The following is a 16841-nucleotide window of genomic DNA, read 5'->3' as shown; positions in this document are numbered from 1 at the left end:
TTCCCCACGTGAGCGGGGGCTGGTCTCAGCCCCCGCGAGAGCAGGGGAATCCCATCCGGCCACGCCTCCCGGCCAGCCAATCGGCTGGCTGGAGGGGGCGTGGCTTGCCCTATTTAGGGCCGGAGCGGAGGGGGCTCGCCCTCTCTTCTCCGGCTAGCCCCACGTTTCCCAGCTGATCCTGTCGTCGTTGGAGCCTTTTTTCTTTTGCCACGTGGAGCTTCAGTGCAGCAGGCACTGATCTTTCCGGGCGAAGCTGCAGCTGCTGTTCGCATTTCGAGCTGAAATCACTAAAGGAAATTTAATTCCTTCTGGAGTCCAAGCTCCACTTCAACTGCAAGCTTTCTGGGGCTGAAATCACTCGCAGAGCAGCTTCAGTTGCAAGCTTTCCCGGGCTGAAATCACTCGCAGCGCAGGGGTGGGCTTTATTCTCATAGGTCCTTTCGTCTGAAAGAGGCTGCTTGGCATAGTTCAGCGCAGCTTTTCTCCACATCGGCTTAAGAGAGGTAAAGGCAACGGTAGCAGCTGACGTGTCCTTGTCTAGGAGGTATTGTGCACCGGCTGCTCTGCGCCAGGGAACACACGTGAGTTGAAAAATCTGGGAGAGTCCAGGGGATCCTTTAGCAGCACGCCGGCTGTGTGTTACTTGCCGCTGAAGCTAGTGAGAAGGGGCGGCGGGGTTGCTTAGTAACGATCTCTTCCTAATAGCCCTTTAAGGGGCCACGTGACCAGGGGGGCGGCCGCCATTTTAATAGGGGCAATTTTTCTGGGAATATTCCTTTAAATCAGTACAGGTCTTCGTTTTGAAGCATTGAAAAGGGGAGTGAGGTGTGTGCCTGTCGGCCTGTGACTGGTGTGTATGGTGTAGTATGATTTGATTTGCCGATTTGATTTTATTTAGCGCGCCCGGGTTGAGGTTTATTGTTTCAAACACAGGGGCAGGACGCTGGCAGCCAGGGACAGGAAGTTGATAGCTGTGTTGCTTGGTAACCAGGAAGTTGCGGCCGCCATTTTGAGCTAACCACGTGGTTTGGCCCGGCGGCCATTTTAGGTGAGGCACTCTGTGGTGGGAATTGGATACTCAGTGCTCAGTGTGAGTGCTTCTGCTGTTTATTGCTCTAAGGCTAAGCACAGGAGGCTGATTTTCATAACTTCTAGGCTTATCTCCATGATCTTATCTCCCTGTTGTATTTAAATAAATTCTAATTTGGTGCGGAAGTAAATTTAAAGGGAGATTTAAGGAGCAGTTTAGATCTGCAAGGTACTGCATAAGGCAACTCAGCCTGCACTGCTTTCCTGCTTCATTACTTTATATTACTTTGTTGATATTATTTTACTTTGTTATATTTTACTTTGTTTTATTTTGATTGATCTTACTTTGATTTATTTTACTTTGCTAATAATTCTTTACTGCTTTACTGCTGGACAAGTGATCTTACCTCTCTGTTGCATTTAAAAACTCTAATTGGGTTTGGAGGCAAACTTGAAGGGTGATTTATGGAGTAATTTAAATTTGCAAGGTGCTGCATAAGGCAATTCAGCTAGTACTGCTTTACTGCTTTATTACTTTATATTACTTTGTTGATATTCTTTACCTCGCTTTATTTTACTTTGTTGCTGCTGCATTTAAAAATTTTAATTTGGTTCGGAGGTAATTTAAAGAGTGAATTAAGGAGCGATAGAAATTGCAGCCTAATTTAATTCATTTGGCTGGAACATTAAATTCATTTGGTTGACTAAGTGAAAGGGCAAATCAATTGCCGCTGGATTCTGATTGTATATCAATTTAATTTAATTGGTGATTAGATTTATTTGGTTGATTTAAGTCTTTTGGTTATTTAATTTACCTCATTGCTTTGGGTGTTGTTTAGAGTCAGTATATATTATTTCATGCCAAGTTAATTACTTAATTCCGTCTCAATTAATTGGAATTTGGTTCATTTGGCCAACTTTTTCAATTGGTGCTTGCTTTAAATTTATTTCGTTGATCAGGAGCAAGGGCAGTTACTGCCCCCTGCCTACAGCACCCACCCCTTCTATCTAAAAACAGTTGTACGCATTCGATATATATATATATATAGTAATAATATTAATAATAATAATATTTAAAATAAAACAAAACAAAATAAAATAAATAAAATAAACTAAAAATTAAAAAGCTAATAAATAAATAAATAAATAAAACTTGACGTATATCAATAACAACTATAATTTTGAACGCATAGCTATTCTTTTACTGGATTGCTCTGCTCACTGTCTGCCTCTGTTTCCTTCTGAAACTACGCACATTAGTTGTGCGACGTGGTTGGTGTGTCATTGATCAGGGTAAGCAAGAGTCTTAATTCGCATTATGTCTGGTCAAGGAAACCAAGTAAACTCCACTGCATCTGGGGGGCCTCAGGGGAATCAGGAGGAGCCCCAACCCTTTGTCATCCCAAGTAACCCTCAAGCCTTGGCAGACTTTTTCACAGCGTTTCAGGACTTCTATAGGCATAGATCTTCAGGACAAGGGGCAGCAACACCGGCAGCGCAAGCGACAGCGGCTCCAGTGCTGGCGCCAGGGGCACCATCGGCAGCAGCACCGATGGTGGCGGTATCTGTACCGGAGGCACCAAGAGCGTTCACACAGGATTTCATTCCGGATACACAACTCAACGAGGTGCATCTTCCCGGCACTTCTGCAGCCACGGTGGCAGCGCTGAAAGCAGCCAAGGAGACAACACCCCGGCCCAAAAGGAATACCCGGGCACAGTCGGCCGTCCCGGGCAAGGCAAAAGGGGCCCCGAGGGGAGGCAGAAAGGGTAAGGCTTGCGTTCATTGTCCTGGGGCTACTAATCTGCAAAAGGATCCAGGTGTTCCGAGTCTCTTTCAGAACCCGCCACTACAGACGGCACCAGCCGAGGGTGCCTCAAGTTCTTCTTCCGACGAGGAAGCCCTGGGGACGCAAGCAGCGCAGGCGATCACCGTTCCGGATCAAGCCATACCCGAGAGCCACTCTGGGAAGAGGAAAGAGAAGAGGAAGCACACCTCAAAGAAGAAGAAGAAGTGCAGGCATTCGGATTCAGAGGATGATTCAGGTACCTCTTCTTCTTCCGATTCGGATAGCGATGCTCCTAGGGAGGAGTATTGGGGCCACGGGGAGGACTGTGTGGGGCTTCCTTTATGGGTGCATGAGAGAAGGGCCAATTCCTACAGAAAATCCTTTAACGGGACCCTTGAATGGAAGGATGGCGCATTGGTTCAGGATGTTAAAACGTCCACTAATCTGTCTACGGATTTCATCGTAGGCTCTCATTTATCTCCAAGAAAGAGGAATAAAATCCTCAATGGGGACTTTATAGATATATTCAGACTGATACCTCCAGCAAAGCTTATGGGTAAAGGAGAGAAGAAGCGCAAGTATGGTAATCGCAGGTACAGGACACCTAGACCCGAACGTACTTTTGACAACTGGCTGGATGGGTTCCAGGTGTTCATGGGCGTCGTCAGCGCGGCTTATCCAAAGCGGGCGATGCACTTGATTGCGTACCTGGCTCATGTCAGGAGGGCACGGGATTTAGCGGGAGATATTGCTGCCCTAAATTATGATGAAGATTTCCGCAGAAATGCATCACAGTTGTCGTCCACGCGCTGGGATCTGAGGGACCAAAATTACTGGTCAGAGCACGTGGGTCCCTTCGTGGAGAAGAAGCCCCAGGAGTCGTCAAGATCTTGGAAGACCACTGCTAAGCAGAGGCGACTGTGCTGGGAGTACAACAAGGGGGTTTGTGCACGGGCTGTCTGTAAGTACAGCCACGAGTGCGAAAAATGCCTTGGTAACCACCCAGCCACTGCCTGCATTAAAGGGAGGCAGCCCTTTCGGGGTGGGAGAGGCGCCTATAACCAGGGACCGAGAGGTGGCCACGGAGCGCCATTTGGACCCCAGGGTGGCAGACAGTAATTCCAGTCTGGGCTTAGCCTGGTCCCCCATCAAGTTGACCCCGCTAAAAAACCTTTTAGACCTTTACCCTAACAGGACGGCAGCACAATACTTATGGGAGGGATTTAGTACTGGTTTCAGGATCCCAGTAGCCTTTCCCCCCAATTCAGGTGATCCTCCAAACCAAAAATCGGTGAGGGAGATGCCCGAGGTCGCCCAAAAGAAAATTAGTAAGGAAATTAAAGCAGGAAGGGTAGCCGGCCCCTTCCTAGTCCCTCCAATTGAAGGCCTCCATATATCCCCGTTAGGCATAGTCCCCAAAAAAGCGCCCGGTGAGTATCGCATGATCCACAACCTTTCCTACCCAAAGGGGGGGTCCGTCAACGATGCGATACCACAGGAACTCTGCACAGTTAGATATGCCACGTTTGACCAAGCGGTACAGCTCATACGCAAGTTCGGCAAGGGGGCGCTGCTGGCAAAATGTGACATTGAGTCGGCCTTTAGACTCCTGCCAGTTCATCCGGAAGATTTCCGGTGGCTTGGCTTCAAATTTGAGGGGGCGTATTTTGTAGACAAGGCAATGCCCATGGGCTGCTCTGTGGCCTGCGCAGCCTTTGAGGCATTCAGCACCTTCCTAGACTGGGCGCTTCGCTTTAGAACCGGCGCCGAGGGCGTGTCGCACTACCTGGACGACTTTATCCTCGTGGCCAATAGCAGGCTTAAGTGCTCAGAGCTCCTTGAAGCCTTTATATCATTAGCAGGGGAACTGGGGGTTCCTCTAGCCGCCGACAAAACTGAGGGTCCGGCTACGACAATGGTTTACTTAGGTATCGAGCTGGACACTGTCGCTCAGACCTCAAAACTTCCCAGGGAAAAACTCATCGCGCTTGGTGACCTGATTCGGCAGCTGCTCCCCCTAAGAAAAGTTACACTCAGGCAAATCCAGTCACTGTTAGGTCACTTAAATTTTGCTTGCCGCGTGGTTTCCCCTGGCCGCCCATTCTGCGGCCGCCTCGCGAAGTTGTTGGCAGGGCTGCGTTCCCCTCACCATAGGGTACGGCTATCCAAGGAAGTGAAGTCCGACCTGGAAGTCTGGTTGAAGTTCTTGCAGAACTACAACGGCATTTCCCTGTGGCAGGACAACTTGTCGCTGCTGGTTGACTTCCAGGTCCATTCGGATGCTTCGGGCTCTCTGGGGTTTGGCGTTTACTTTAGGGGCCAATGGTGTGCTCAGCGCTGGCCCGCCGACTGGCAAGGGGGCCCCATTAACAGAGACTTAACCTTCCTGGAATTCTTTCCGATAGTAGTGGCAGTGCACCTGTGGCCGGAAACCTTTAGTAACCATAGGGTGTGCTTCCACACCGACAATCAGGCCGTGGTGGCAGTACTTTCCAGGCAGGTCGCACGGTCACCAAGGGTAGGCGTCCTCCTGCGTTCCTTCGTTCTCCGGTGTTTAGAGCTCAACATCCACTTCTCTGCAAAATTTGTGCCTGGTGTAAATAATGACATCGCGGACGCCCTATCTCGCTTTCAGATGGACCGCTTCCGCTCGTTGGCACCGGATGCAGAGCTTCTGCCGCAGCCATTCCCGGAACATCTTTGGAGTCTCGGGGACCAGAGGCATGGGGACCAGAGGCCTGGGAGCCAGAAGTGATGCAGGGAGTAATGGCCTCATTGGCACCTTCCACTTTGAGATCGTATAAGAAGGCTTGGTCAGATTTTTTAAAATTCCGCGACAAAACCCGAGCCATCAAGAGCAATGCCCCTCCCGTCAAGCCAGAGGTGCTATCTTACCTAGTTTACCTAAGACGCTTGGGCCGCGCCCCTAGAACCCTCAACCTTCAAGCCGCAGCAATTTCATTCTTTTGCAAGGCGGTATTTTCCACAGATCCTTGTGACGATTTTGTTATACGAAGGACGTTAGAGGGTTGGCGCAGGCTACAGCCCCCAAACTGCGATATGAGAAGGCCGATATCATTTGACATCCTTTCCCAAATCCATAAAAAATTGCGTGCAGTATGCTGGTCAAAGTACGAGGCGCGCCTATTTTCAGCGGCGTTCTCCATTGCCTTTTTTGGAGCTCTGCGCGTGGGTGAGGTAGTTTATGAAGCGGGTCGGCACGGTTTCTCCCGGGGCTTGCTTTTAAGCGATGTTACCCTGTCACGGGAGGACCTGGTAATACGGATACGCAGCTCCAAAACAGACCAGTACGGGAGGGGGGCTCTGGTTCAGCTGATGGCCACTGGCATGCCTGGCCCATGTCCAGTTAAAGACACGAGGCGCTTCTTATCCCTGAGGGTCAGCTCGGCAGGGCCTCTATTGATCCACGCAGATGGTTTACCTTTGACGCGTCACCAGTTCACTCGGGTCATGCGCTTAGCGCTAGCAGCATGCGGCATCCCCGCAGCAGATTTTGCAGCACACTCTTTCAGGATTGGAGCAGCCACCACGGCAATGCACCTGGGTCTTACAGCAGAAAGGATTAGGGACTTAGGTCGCTGGAAGTCTGATGCGTACAAACGTTATTTGAGAAAGAATTTGTGATGGTGATTGACCATGGCCTTTTCTCTCAATTTCCTACAGGTGACATGGGGGTGCGCGTCTGGATTATCGGGCACAGTATTGTGCATTGGGCCAGGGTCCGTGCCATTAATTCCGGTCTCGGGCCACGCTTGGGCTTTCCACCTGACATCACCATTTCCTGGGTCTCCCGGAGGGGAATGCGCTGGGCCGAGATGCTGCCGGCATTTAAGGCCAGAGCAGCAGTGGAGGGCCCCCCAGACGCTTTGCTGATACAATTAGGCGAAAACGACCTAGCCTACAGGAAGGCAGTTGATTTGCAGTGGCACATTTTTAGCGACTTCGAGGAGCTGAAGGCAGCTTACCCGAATGTCACAATTATTTGGGCCTCGCTGATGGAGAGGCGGGTTTGGAGAGATTGCAGGTGCCCGATAGCTATGAATAGGGCTAGGAAAGCCTTGGATCGGGCGGTGGTGCGTAGAGTGGCAGCCCTGGGGGGGTTGGTCATCGGCCACCCGGGCATTCGTTTCAACCTTGAGGCCCTCTACCGGTATGATGGCGTGCATCTTTCGGATGCTGGTAACGATGTTTGGCTGATGGATATTGCTAAGGGGATAAGGGAGTGGATTCAGGCATGAGAGTATTGGCGGCGAGCGACTGCTCGGTGGCGGTAGGCATTGGTAAGAAGGGGTTAAGAGGATGTGTTAGGGGGGAGGAACGCCATCACCTCCCCCCAGTGAACGAAGGGTGGTCCGTTAAAGGACTCCGGGGGGCGTGGCCCTGTCCGAAGCCTATGGAGGTGTGGGCCAAAGGCACGCCCCAGAGCGGTGACCCGGGGGAGCTCCTAGTCGACGTGCCTCGGCGGGAGACTCCCCCGATCAGTGTTAACCCTTCACCGTGCCTCCAGCAAATGGGCTGGAGCCGGATAGTCGTTAGGACCAATGCCTAAGCCAATGCCTCTCATTCCTGAATTCAATAAAGTTGTGGCCTAATTCGCCCAATTAACCTTAATTATGGTGTCTCGTGTGTTTATTTATTCTTGGTGGGGGGCGGGAACTCGCCACGCAAAGCCACTTCCAGGCCTGCCCCAGGAGGTGGGGTTGCGGGCATCACGCCCTTCCCCACGTGAGCGGGGGCTGGTCTCAGCCCCCGCGAGAGCAGGGGAATCCCATCCGGCCACGCCTCCCGGCCAGCCAATCGGCTGGCTGGAGGGGGCGTGGCTTGCCCTATTTAGGGCCGGAGCGGAGGGGGCTCGCCCTCTCTTCTCCGGCTAGCCCCACGTTTCCCCACCCTCCCTCCCTTTAGTTGGGCTTTAGGTAGGTCTGACTTTGCTATGGGCTTCGGCCTGTCGCCGCAAGGGGCATGGTAGGAATTTTTCCCAATTGGCAATTTCCAGCCTTTTGGTTTTTTGCCTACCTCGTAGCAACTCGTCACAACTCTTCGGCATTGGCGGTAGGCATTGGTAAGAAGGGGTTAAGAGGATGTGTTAGGGGGGAGGAACGCCATCACCTCCCCCCAGTGAACGAAGGGTGGTCCGTTAAAGGACTCCGGGGGGCGTGGCCCTGTCCGAAGCCTATGGAGGTGTGGGCCAAAGGCACGCCCCAGAGCGGTGACCCGGGGGAGCTCCTAGTCGACGTGCCTCGGCGGGAGACTCCCCCGATCAGTGTTAACCCTTCACCGTGCCTCCAGCAAATGGGCTGGAGCCGGATAGTCGTTAGGACCAATGCCTAAGCCAATGCCTCTCATTCCTGAATTCAATAAAGTTGTGGCCTAATTCGCCCAATTAACCTTAATTATGGTGTCTCGTGTGTTTATTTATTCTTGGTGGGGGGCGGGAACTCGCCACGCAACATTGCAGTGGGAGCAAAAGCCACCTTTCTTCTCTCAAGAGGGTTAGTCGAGTTTCTGTTGTTACGGAAAAATCCAGGTGGGAGGCTGCTCAAAGCCCGTGGGTCCCTGCAGAACAAAGAAGGAGTCCAGCCACCAACTGGAGCAAATAGCGGAGACCAAAGTTGATTGCGCAACAGGTTCAGAGAGGAATTGAACCCCGAGAACGGGGTGACAAGGACTTTTAAAAGTGCCTATCTTATCCCAGCAGACAGTTCGCTAAACATCACCACTCCATCAGAAAAGGGGAGGGTTATACATGATTAACATAGGAGGAATGTGTTGGGGTAACATGCAAATACAGGATATGTCTTGGGAAGTACATGCTAAGCACCTACTGCAAGAGGACAATAGAACTTTGGTTTGCATAGTCTGCCGCCTGGGTAAGTCCGGAGGAGAGCTTTTGCCCAGCGATTGTCACCTACGGGTAAAGTACCTTCCTGTGAGTAGGTGACCTCCCGCTTGGAGAATTCTGGTGGGGACCGAGGGGTTCCCAAGTCCTTGGCCAACGAAGCAGACTGGCGGAGGAATGAAGCGAATCGGTGAAACCAGTGGTTTTCTATGAATTTCCAAGCGTTTTTAGGCTTCTTTAATACAGACGGTTCTTTTCGGAAGTGGCCTGGCCTGACATTGCTACATTGTATCTAGCTGGAGCATAAAGACGGTTGATCGCTGAAGAATGGATGCTTTTGAATTCTGGTGCTGGAGGAGACTCTTGAAGGTCCCATGGACTGCAAGATCAAACCTCTCCATTCTGAAGGAAATCAGCCCTGAGTGCTCACTGGAAGGACAGATCCTGAAGCTGAGGCTCCAAGACTTTGGCCACCTCAGGAGAAGAGAAGACTCCCTGGAAAAGACCCTGATGCTGGGAAAGATGGAGGGCACAAGGAGAAGGGGATGACAGAGGATGAGATGGTGGGACCGTGTTCTCAAAGCTACCAGCATGAGTTTGACCAAACTGCGGGAGGCAGTGGAAGACAGGAGGGCCTGGCGTGCTCTGGTCCAGGGGGTCACGCAGAGTCGGACACGACTAAACAACTAAACAACATCTAGTTTTGATTGGATTAACAGGGTAACGAGGTTTTGATTGACTCAGTCCGTTGTTCTTGCAGCGGGAGCTGTCATCACCTTGTCAGCGCTCACTGGAGCTTGCAAAACAGCTGGAGCTGAGCTGCCTCTGCAGAGCCATGGCATTGCTGCGATTGGCTGAAGGGCTACATTCAACGCCATCTGATTGGCTAGAGCGCATCCTCATGCAAATACATTGTTCATTCATCAAATACATTGATCGTGTATAGCACCGGGATACGGGGTCAGAAATGGCGCTTTCTTCTCGGGGTTTTGGACTTTTGTGCGGTGCTTGGTGCAACGTTGTGACGGGGCGAGGGGAGTCCTAGTGTGGCAGGGTTCCCTTGAGGTCATCGCCTCGGGCTCCACGTCTCTTACTCGGGAGTAAGACTTCGTTCATATGCCCCCCCTCCATTCCGTAACACTCTTCATATGGACTTCATGGAGTGTGCACTCTTGCAGGGTCTGCTTCCAGAAACTACTATTGCAGATGTAGATATTTTGGCAGAAATGGTTTACAAATATGCACGATGGCAAGCAGGCAGACAGGAACAGTTACAAAGCAAACTTGATCCTGCCTAGCCTGGAAGCTGTTTCCAACTAGTGAAATGGAAACCTTTCAGCAACCTTTACAACCATCTACAAACCCCGAAGTTTGTATTTTCTTGAGCTTTCTCTAGAGAAGGGGCTGTTTTGTATATTGGAGCAGAATAGTGTATTAGCTCTCATGTTTTGTGTAAAGCAAGCCCTTGTTAAGTACCGTCAGCTGAATTGGGCTTGTGCCCAGATCTTAGCACACTAACCGATGAAACAGGTGAGGGTAACCTCTGGCCCTCCAGACGTTGCTGAACTACAATTCTCATCATCCTGCCCATTGGCAATGCTGGCTGGGGCTGAGGAATTTCAAGGAAGCTTTCGACTTGCCCCGACCTACACCTACCTACCCACTGAACGAAGGAGCAAGAAAGCAAAAGGCAAGTTCAGCATTCCAGAGTTTTCCAAATGCCATGGCATCTCAATGGGGCTCCCTTGCCAATTGATGGTAAAGCAAGCCATTGGACAGGCCATCATGCATGAGGACAGTTTTTCGAATGGATTTGAATCACACTTTGCCTTTTTTCTAATTCAAGATAGTGCCTCACGGAAGCAGGGAGCTTTGCAGAGTCCTTTGGAGACTGTGGAAAAGATTGCGCAAGAGAGAGGCTTGGCACCAGAAGAAATTCAGAACTTGCTGAACATCGCACTCAGTGCCAAGCTTGGTAAAGAAAACATGTTTTGCCTTCTCTTTCCCCTTGGCAGCAAAGTATGCCAAAGTAGCTGCATTGCCCTGCCTTCTCCCTTAACAAGAACCGGGGCTGCTTCGAGCTTGTGAGAAATTATCAAGAGTGAAGATCTTAAGCATGTTAAGCAGTGTCTTTCAATGTCTTGCAGGCACAGTGATAAGCACTAGGCTACTGAAGACTCTGATTCCCATTTCCGTAATAACAGAGGATTCTCTTCTTTCAGCTGTGTCTTGGCTCTGTGCTCGCAAGTGTTCTAGTGACTTTCAGGTAACTTGGAAAGCATGGTGATACGGAAGGGGGGGGCATGTCTTCTTCACCTTCTTCTTCGCTACAATATATCCATTTATTTCCAATTGTCAATGTCAAAAGGGACTAAAATCTATAAAATTCATAGAAAATCAACGTGCCAATTTGCTCAATTTCTCTAGGACTCCATAACACCTCCCCTGTCCTCCATAATCCCTCAAGCAAGGTGTCAAGACCCTAATCCTGTCAAATCGCTCTGCCAAGCCCTTCCTCCGGGCGATGCCAGGTGACAGACTATGCATACATGGACCATTGTCTTCTCAGGATGTGCTTATCTGTGCATATCTCCAGCTCTGCATATTCCCCCCTCCCTCCTCCATATGTTAATCCGGTGTAACCCAACCTCTTCTTAATGTATTCATGATGTAACTGGGATGTATTTTGCACTGTATTCTGGGACACGGAGGGAAATTTCAAAAGTTCATGTCACCCCTTTCTCGCTGTTCAATCTCGCCTTGAACCTGTTGCGCAATAAACTTGGATCTTCTGCAGTTTGCTCCTGTCTCCGGCTGAGCTCATTTTTCTTCCACAGGGACCCGCGGACTTAGTCCGACGAGCTGGGTGGCAGAGTAGCCCCGCACCCAGATTTTACCGTAACAATGGTAATGATGTCTTGGTTCTGAAGAATGATATTTCCCCCGGTCTGACTTAGTTATCCTGGTGATGATTCAGCTAGATGTTGTACACGCTGACCATATTCCAGAAGGGGTTGGTTGTCTTGGTCTTGCTTTGGCTTACTGAGATCTGTCTTCTCCCTATAGGTGCTCATTCTAAAATGGATAATTGTAACGTTTGACTTCATTGATCAGAAGGAAAATATGAATGCTCTCTATGGTTTCTTCTTCCGCTTCTTACAATATGAGAAACTGGTAAGATAAAAAGGAATGTGTTATTTTGAAGGAACTCGCTTTTATTCTGACATTAACCCAAATCAAACAATAAAGAGTACTTTCCGACCACACAACAGGACACCATGTGAAAAGTGGGGCCTTACAAAAACCTCTCCCATTTCCTTCCTTTTCCTGTCTTGTTCCTTCCCAATGGGCGCTGGTCGCAGCGCCCCCCGGGTGCACGGCATGTTCAGGCAGGCAGGCAGGCAGGCAGCTATCCGATGTCGATCCTGCCCGTTCCTCCCTCCACCCTCCTCAAAGACAGCCGCACAGGCAGCTATCCGATGGAGGGAGGGGGGGAATCCTGTTCTGCATAGCTATCAATTCGGGTGTGATAGTCTTATGTTTGCATACTTATGGGAAAATAAAACTAATTTATTTTAGAGCTTGTATTTGTGTGTTTTCATGGTATCATTTGTAGACCCAGTATATGGCAGTGTGGTGTGGAGAGTATTTTTGGCAGCTCGTGAAAGGATAGAGGGTGGAACGTTGACCGTTCAAAGGCACTATAAGCAATATAAATATGTCAGGGAACTGCCATCAGTGTCTGAGGGAGAGAGCAAGCTCCAAAGGGATCCCGGAGAGCGTCCCGGGAGTGGGAGAGGCAGCCCCTCTTCCGGGGAAGAGAATCAACGTAGCTCCAGTGGAGAAGGGGGGCAGATGGGGGAATCGGCGAGGCGGTCCCATGACTCCTTGCCGGGGACCAGTGGGGAGAGGAAGGGTCCTCCGCTGCCTACGCCCTCCTTGCGCAGAAGGCTTCCGCGCAGGGAGAGTAGGAGGAGACTTGGCGTCAAAGAGCTTCTTTGCTGGAAGAAGTTTAAGAAACGCCCACTGATGGATTCTGCCAGCGATTGAGACAGTCACGGGCGAGTGGCTGCCCGGACAGGAAAGATTCACTCAGGCAACCCAGCCAGAGGTTGGGACAAGCTTACGCACGAGAAACCCCTAGAACCATTACAATATATATCTCCACATTTTCCTAGCTACGTTTTCCCAGGAAAATATGAATGCTCTCTATGGTTTCTTCTTCCGCTTCTTACAATATGAGAAATTGGTAAGATAAAAAGGAATGTGTTATTTTGAAGGAACTCGCTTTTATTCTGACATTAACCCAAATCAAACAATAAAGAGTACTTTCCGACCACACAACAGGACACCATGTGAAAAGAGGGGCCTTACAAATCCCGCCCGTTCCTCCCTCCACCCCCCTCAAAGACAGCCGCGCAGGCAGCTATCCGATGGAGGGAGGGGGGGAATCCTGTTCTGCATAGCTATCAATTTGGGTGTGATGGTCTTATGTTTGCATACTTATGGGAAAATAAAACTAATTTATTTTAGAGCTTGTATTTGTGTGTATTCATGGTATCATTTGTAGACCCACTAGGTGGCAGTGTGGTGTGGAGAGTGTTTTTGGCAGCTCCTGAAAGGATAGAGGGTTGAACGTTGACCGTTCAAAGGCACTATAAGCAAGATATATATCCACATTGTCCTAGCTACGTTTTCCCATAAAAGTATACACTCGAATACATTTGAATCAAATACATTTGGAACAAGTGATTGTTACATTTAAGGAACATTCTCTAGGAGATGAGATTGGGGGGAAATACAAAAAACCCTTCGGATACATTTGGATACATTTAGAAAAGTACAGCATTTTGAGGAAAAATACATTTGAGTCGAAAAATACATTCAGATCCATTCTTAAAGTCAATGAGAAAGATACAGCGAAAAAGGATCCATTCCCCAAGGCACCGTTGACCTTCTTGTAGGGTGTGAAGGCAGAATGCAATCTATTTGATATTGGTAGGGTCCTTCTCCTTCATTCCCCTCTCTGACCCTGACTCTCTTACGACACAGGGACCATCCCAGAGTGTGGGCACAACTTCTGCCTGTCCGGCCTGATCCAGTGCAGCGGGGCAAAAAGGAGGCTGGCTTCCTGTCCTCAAGGCCGAGTTGGAATCCAGAGAAGGAGCCTCGTCCGCAATCGGCAATTGGCTACCTTTGTCGAAGTAGCCAAGACTCTCAGTCTTCAAGAGGGAAAGGAGGACTCTGTGAGAAGCACCAGGAGCCCCTGAAACTCTTTTGCAAGGAGGATGAAGCCCCCATCTGTGTGGTTTGGGGCAGATCCAAGAAGCACCAACACCACGAGGCGATTCCTCTGGAAGAGGCTGTCGAGGAATACAAGGTACCTTGAGGGGGAGAAATAGCTGTGTATTCTTCTTGGCAGGTGATCTTCTGAATTCTCAGATCCAAAGTAGTCATGGTATTCATTGGTGGTTGTTTATTACCTTAGAAGCAGCCAAGGGGAAGCCTGAGGGCTGCTGGGATGCCTGGGAGGAGGGAGTCGAAGTCTTTCTCTCTACCAGGGGGGCCAAGGGATCTTCCCTTGAAATACAGCAGCTTCAAAGATTTGGGTTGGGACCATGGCAGGGAGAGAAAGGGTTAACCTCATCCACATCCCCCAGCAAGGTTGCTTTGTACATATTTAGAACACTACAAATGTGAATTGCACATGTCTCCTTTGGCTAGCAGGATGCCTCCTCAATACCCTGCCAAGCAGAGAGCAGCAAGGGGTCAGCTGAAAGGGGGTGAGGAATGGGGGCCAGTGTTATAAGGAAAAAAACGGCTCCTTTTCCCTTCTGGGGTACCTCAGAGCCCATATAGAGTCCTTTTGTCGCTTCTCTATCGGTAGGAGAAAATAACAGAGGCCAACCAGAGAATATTGAGAAGCAAAGCAGCTAGTAAGCCAGATCTTTATTACCTGTTGCAACAGGGTGCTCACACCCCCCCACGCAGGAGGGAGGAGGAGACCCCGAACCAAGTCCTTATATAGAAATTGCCCACCCTGGAGCCCAAGACCACCCCTCCATACATCATACATACATCACAGAAGGGGTGGCCTACAGCAGATTCCTGTCTGGCAGGAAACCTGTTGATGGGTTTACCTGGCTGTTCATGGGTTTACCTGGATATTCTTTTGTGATGAGAACTACTTACGGTATTTATGTATGTGTTCATATCTTAGACCTTCTAATTCTCCTAACACCAGGAATTGACCAGATGGTGCAGAATCCCCCCCCCCCCCCCAGTATCTGTTGGAAGCAGATTTAGGAGTGGGGGGTGGAAGCACCTACTGGTGGGGACCACACTTCTTCTGGGGATGCTTCCTCCTCCTCCTCCTCCTCCTCTTCCCACTTCTCCCTGGGGCCTCAAGATGAGAAGTCAGGCTGGAAGTCTCCTCGGAGAAGACAAAGGAGCAAGCATGGCTGCCTTTCCTCTTCTCCAGACCAGTTAGTTGGACTAGAAACCTTTCCCATCCCAGTTCTGCAGTGGTTTTCAAGCAGTGTGCTGTGGCAGCTGGGGTGCCTTGAATGATGGTCAGGGGTGCCGCGGGAGACACTGGCCTCTGTCCCTCTTTCCTTCCCTCCCTCCTCGGATGCCATCTCTGCCTCCCCAAGGCTTGCCCAGCTGTTCTCCCCCAGAGAATGGTGCCTCTGGGGCTGGCCAGGGGGTGTGGGTTGCCAGGAGCTGAGGTGGGCTCAGAGGAAGCAAGCCAACTGGCGAGGGGCCCTTGCTGTTGGGAATGGACAGGCAAGTCCCAGGCCCCTGGGGGGCAGCAGGGGCAGCTCAGAGACCAAGAGGAGGACTCCTAAGGAGAGGGGAGAGGAGACGAGGCTGAGAGAGCACTCCGCAAGGGAGGCTGTTCGAGAAAGGGGGAGGGGAGGCAAGCAAGGGGGGACCTAACTGGTCTCCTGAGCCCCCCAGGGGTGCCACAGAAAGAAGGGAGTTGGTCCAGGGAGCCGTGGACCCCAAAAGGTTGAAAACCTCTGTACTTTTCTTTCCTCCAGTCAATTACTTTCCTATTATAGCAAGGCCACTGGACCCAAGAAGCCAGTAGAATATTCATCTCCTCTCTTTGTCGCCGCCTGGCGATTCGGAGGAAAGAGAGAGGGGAAATTCTGGCCTATCAAGCAGACCTGGACAAGGAAAGCAAAGACCTCCTTGGAAGTGTCCCTATTGTTACTAGTGAGGGAACAAGCACTTCAAGAAGCAAGTCCGGACTGAGGAGGGATGGGGAAATCTGCCTATTTCAACTTCTCCCCATTTCTCCTTTTTCCATATCGGTTTGTTATTTATTTATTATTCTGAAAATGAATCAAATTCTAGGGTGGCTACCTTCTCGTATAAAGATGTTGATACGTGCTTTGCCCTCATAAATACATTTTTTGTGACCATTACCTGGCTGGGTCAACCTTGAGAAATTCAGAGGTGTGAATTTCAAAAGATTGCTGTTTTGGTCTCCATATTTTTCCAAGAATTGCGAATTAGGTAAGTTCACCTTTGAATGCAGCTAAATAGAGTTTATTTCTCATTGTTGTTTATTATGTGAAAAGCAGTCAAGGAGAAGCCTGAGGACTTGTGAGCTGAGAGGGTGGAAGCAGTTCAATTCAAATCCTAATTCTCTTGCTGATGTTTTGAAGGCTGACCATCTTCCTCACTCAGACCTCCTCAGAACCGGAGAGGCTGAAGACTGTGGAGAAGTTCAGACAACTGCGCCAGTTCCTGGAAGAAGAAGAAGAAAAGCGCCTGCTGAATCATGTGGAAGAGGTGGAGAAGGAGATTGCAGGGAGAAGGGATGAGCAGCTGGCCAGACTCTGCAGGAAACTCTCCTCTCTTGAGAGGATCATCCAGGTGATGGAGGAAAAGGGTCAGCAGCCAGCGAGTGAACTGCTGCAGGTAAGACGGCTCCAGGAAAAGGCTGCCTCCCATCCTTTCTGTGCCCCTTTCATGTACGTAAGGAGTGTAGGGGCTCAGTTGACGGAGCCTCGAGTCAGCTTTGTAATGGACAGGAACACCCCAGAGACCTGGGATGCTGAACTCACCTGAATGCCCACTAGAGATTCTTCAGTCTTCTTGAGGGAAGGGGAGGGGATTTCCTGCTCCTTGCTGATGATTTGCCTCCGAATG

General features: G+C 50.1%; 1 protein-coding gene across 1 annotated transcript; it reads left to right on the top strand.

The window, feature by feature from the left end:
• Nucleotides 1–2280: 2280 nt before the first annotated feature.
• Nucleotides 2281–8232, top strand: LOC308467716 (uncharacterized protein). The gene is made up of 2 exons (XM_080989414.1): nt 2281–3074; nt 5454–8232. The coding sequence occupies exons 1-2, from the start codon at nt 2348–2350 to the stop codon at nt 6461–6463; spliced, it is 1737 nt and encodes a 578-aa protein (XP_080845540.1). The 5' UTR covers nt 2281–2347; the 3' UTR covers nt 6464–8232.
• Nucleotides 8233–16841: the final 8609 nt, after the last annotated feature.

The sequence above is a fragment of the Podarcis pityusensis genome (assembly GCF_964106645.2).
Source record: "Podarcis pityusensis genome assembly, chromosome: W".
Taxonomy (NCBI): domain Eukaryota; kingdom Metazoa; phylum Chordata; class Lepidosauria; order Squamata; family Lacertidae; genus Podarcis; species Podarcis pityusensis.
Note: the sequence above shows the minus strand (reverse complement) of the source record. Positions and strands in the feature narration are given on the sequence as shown.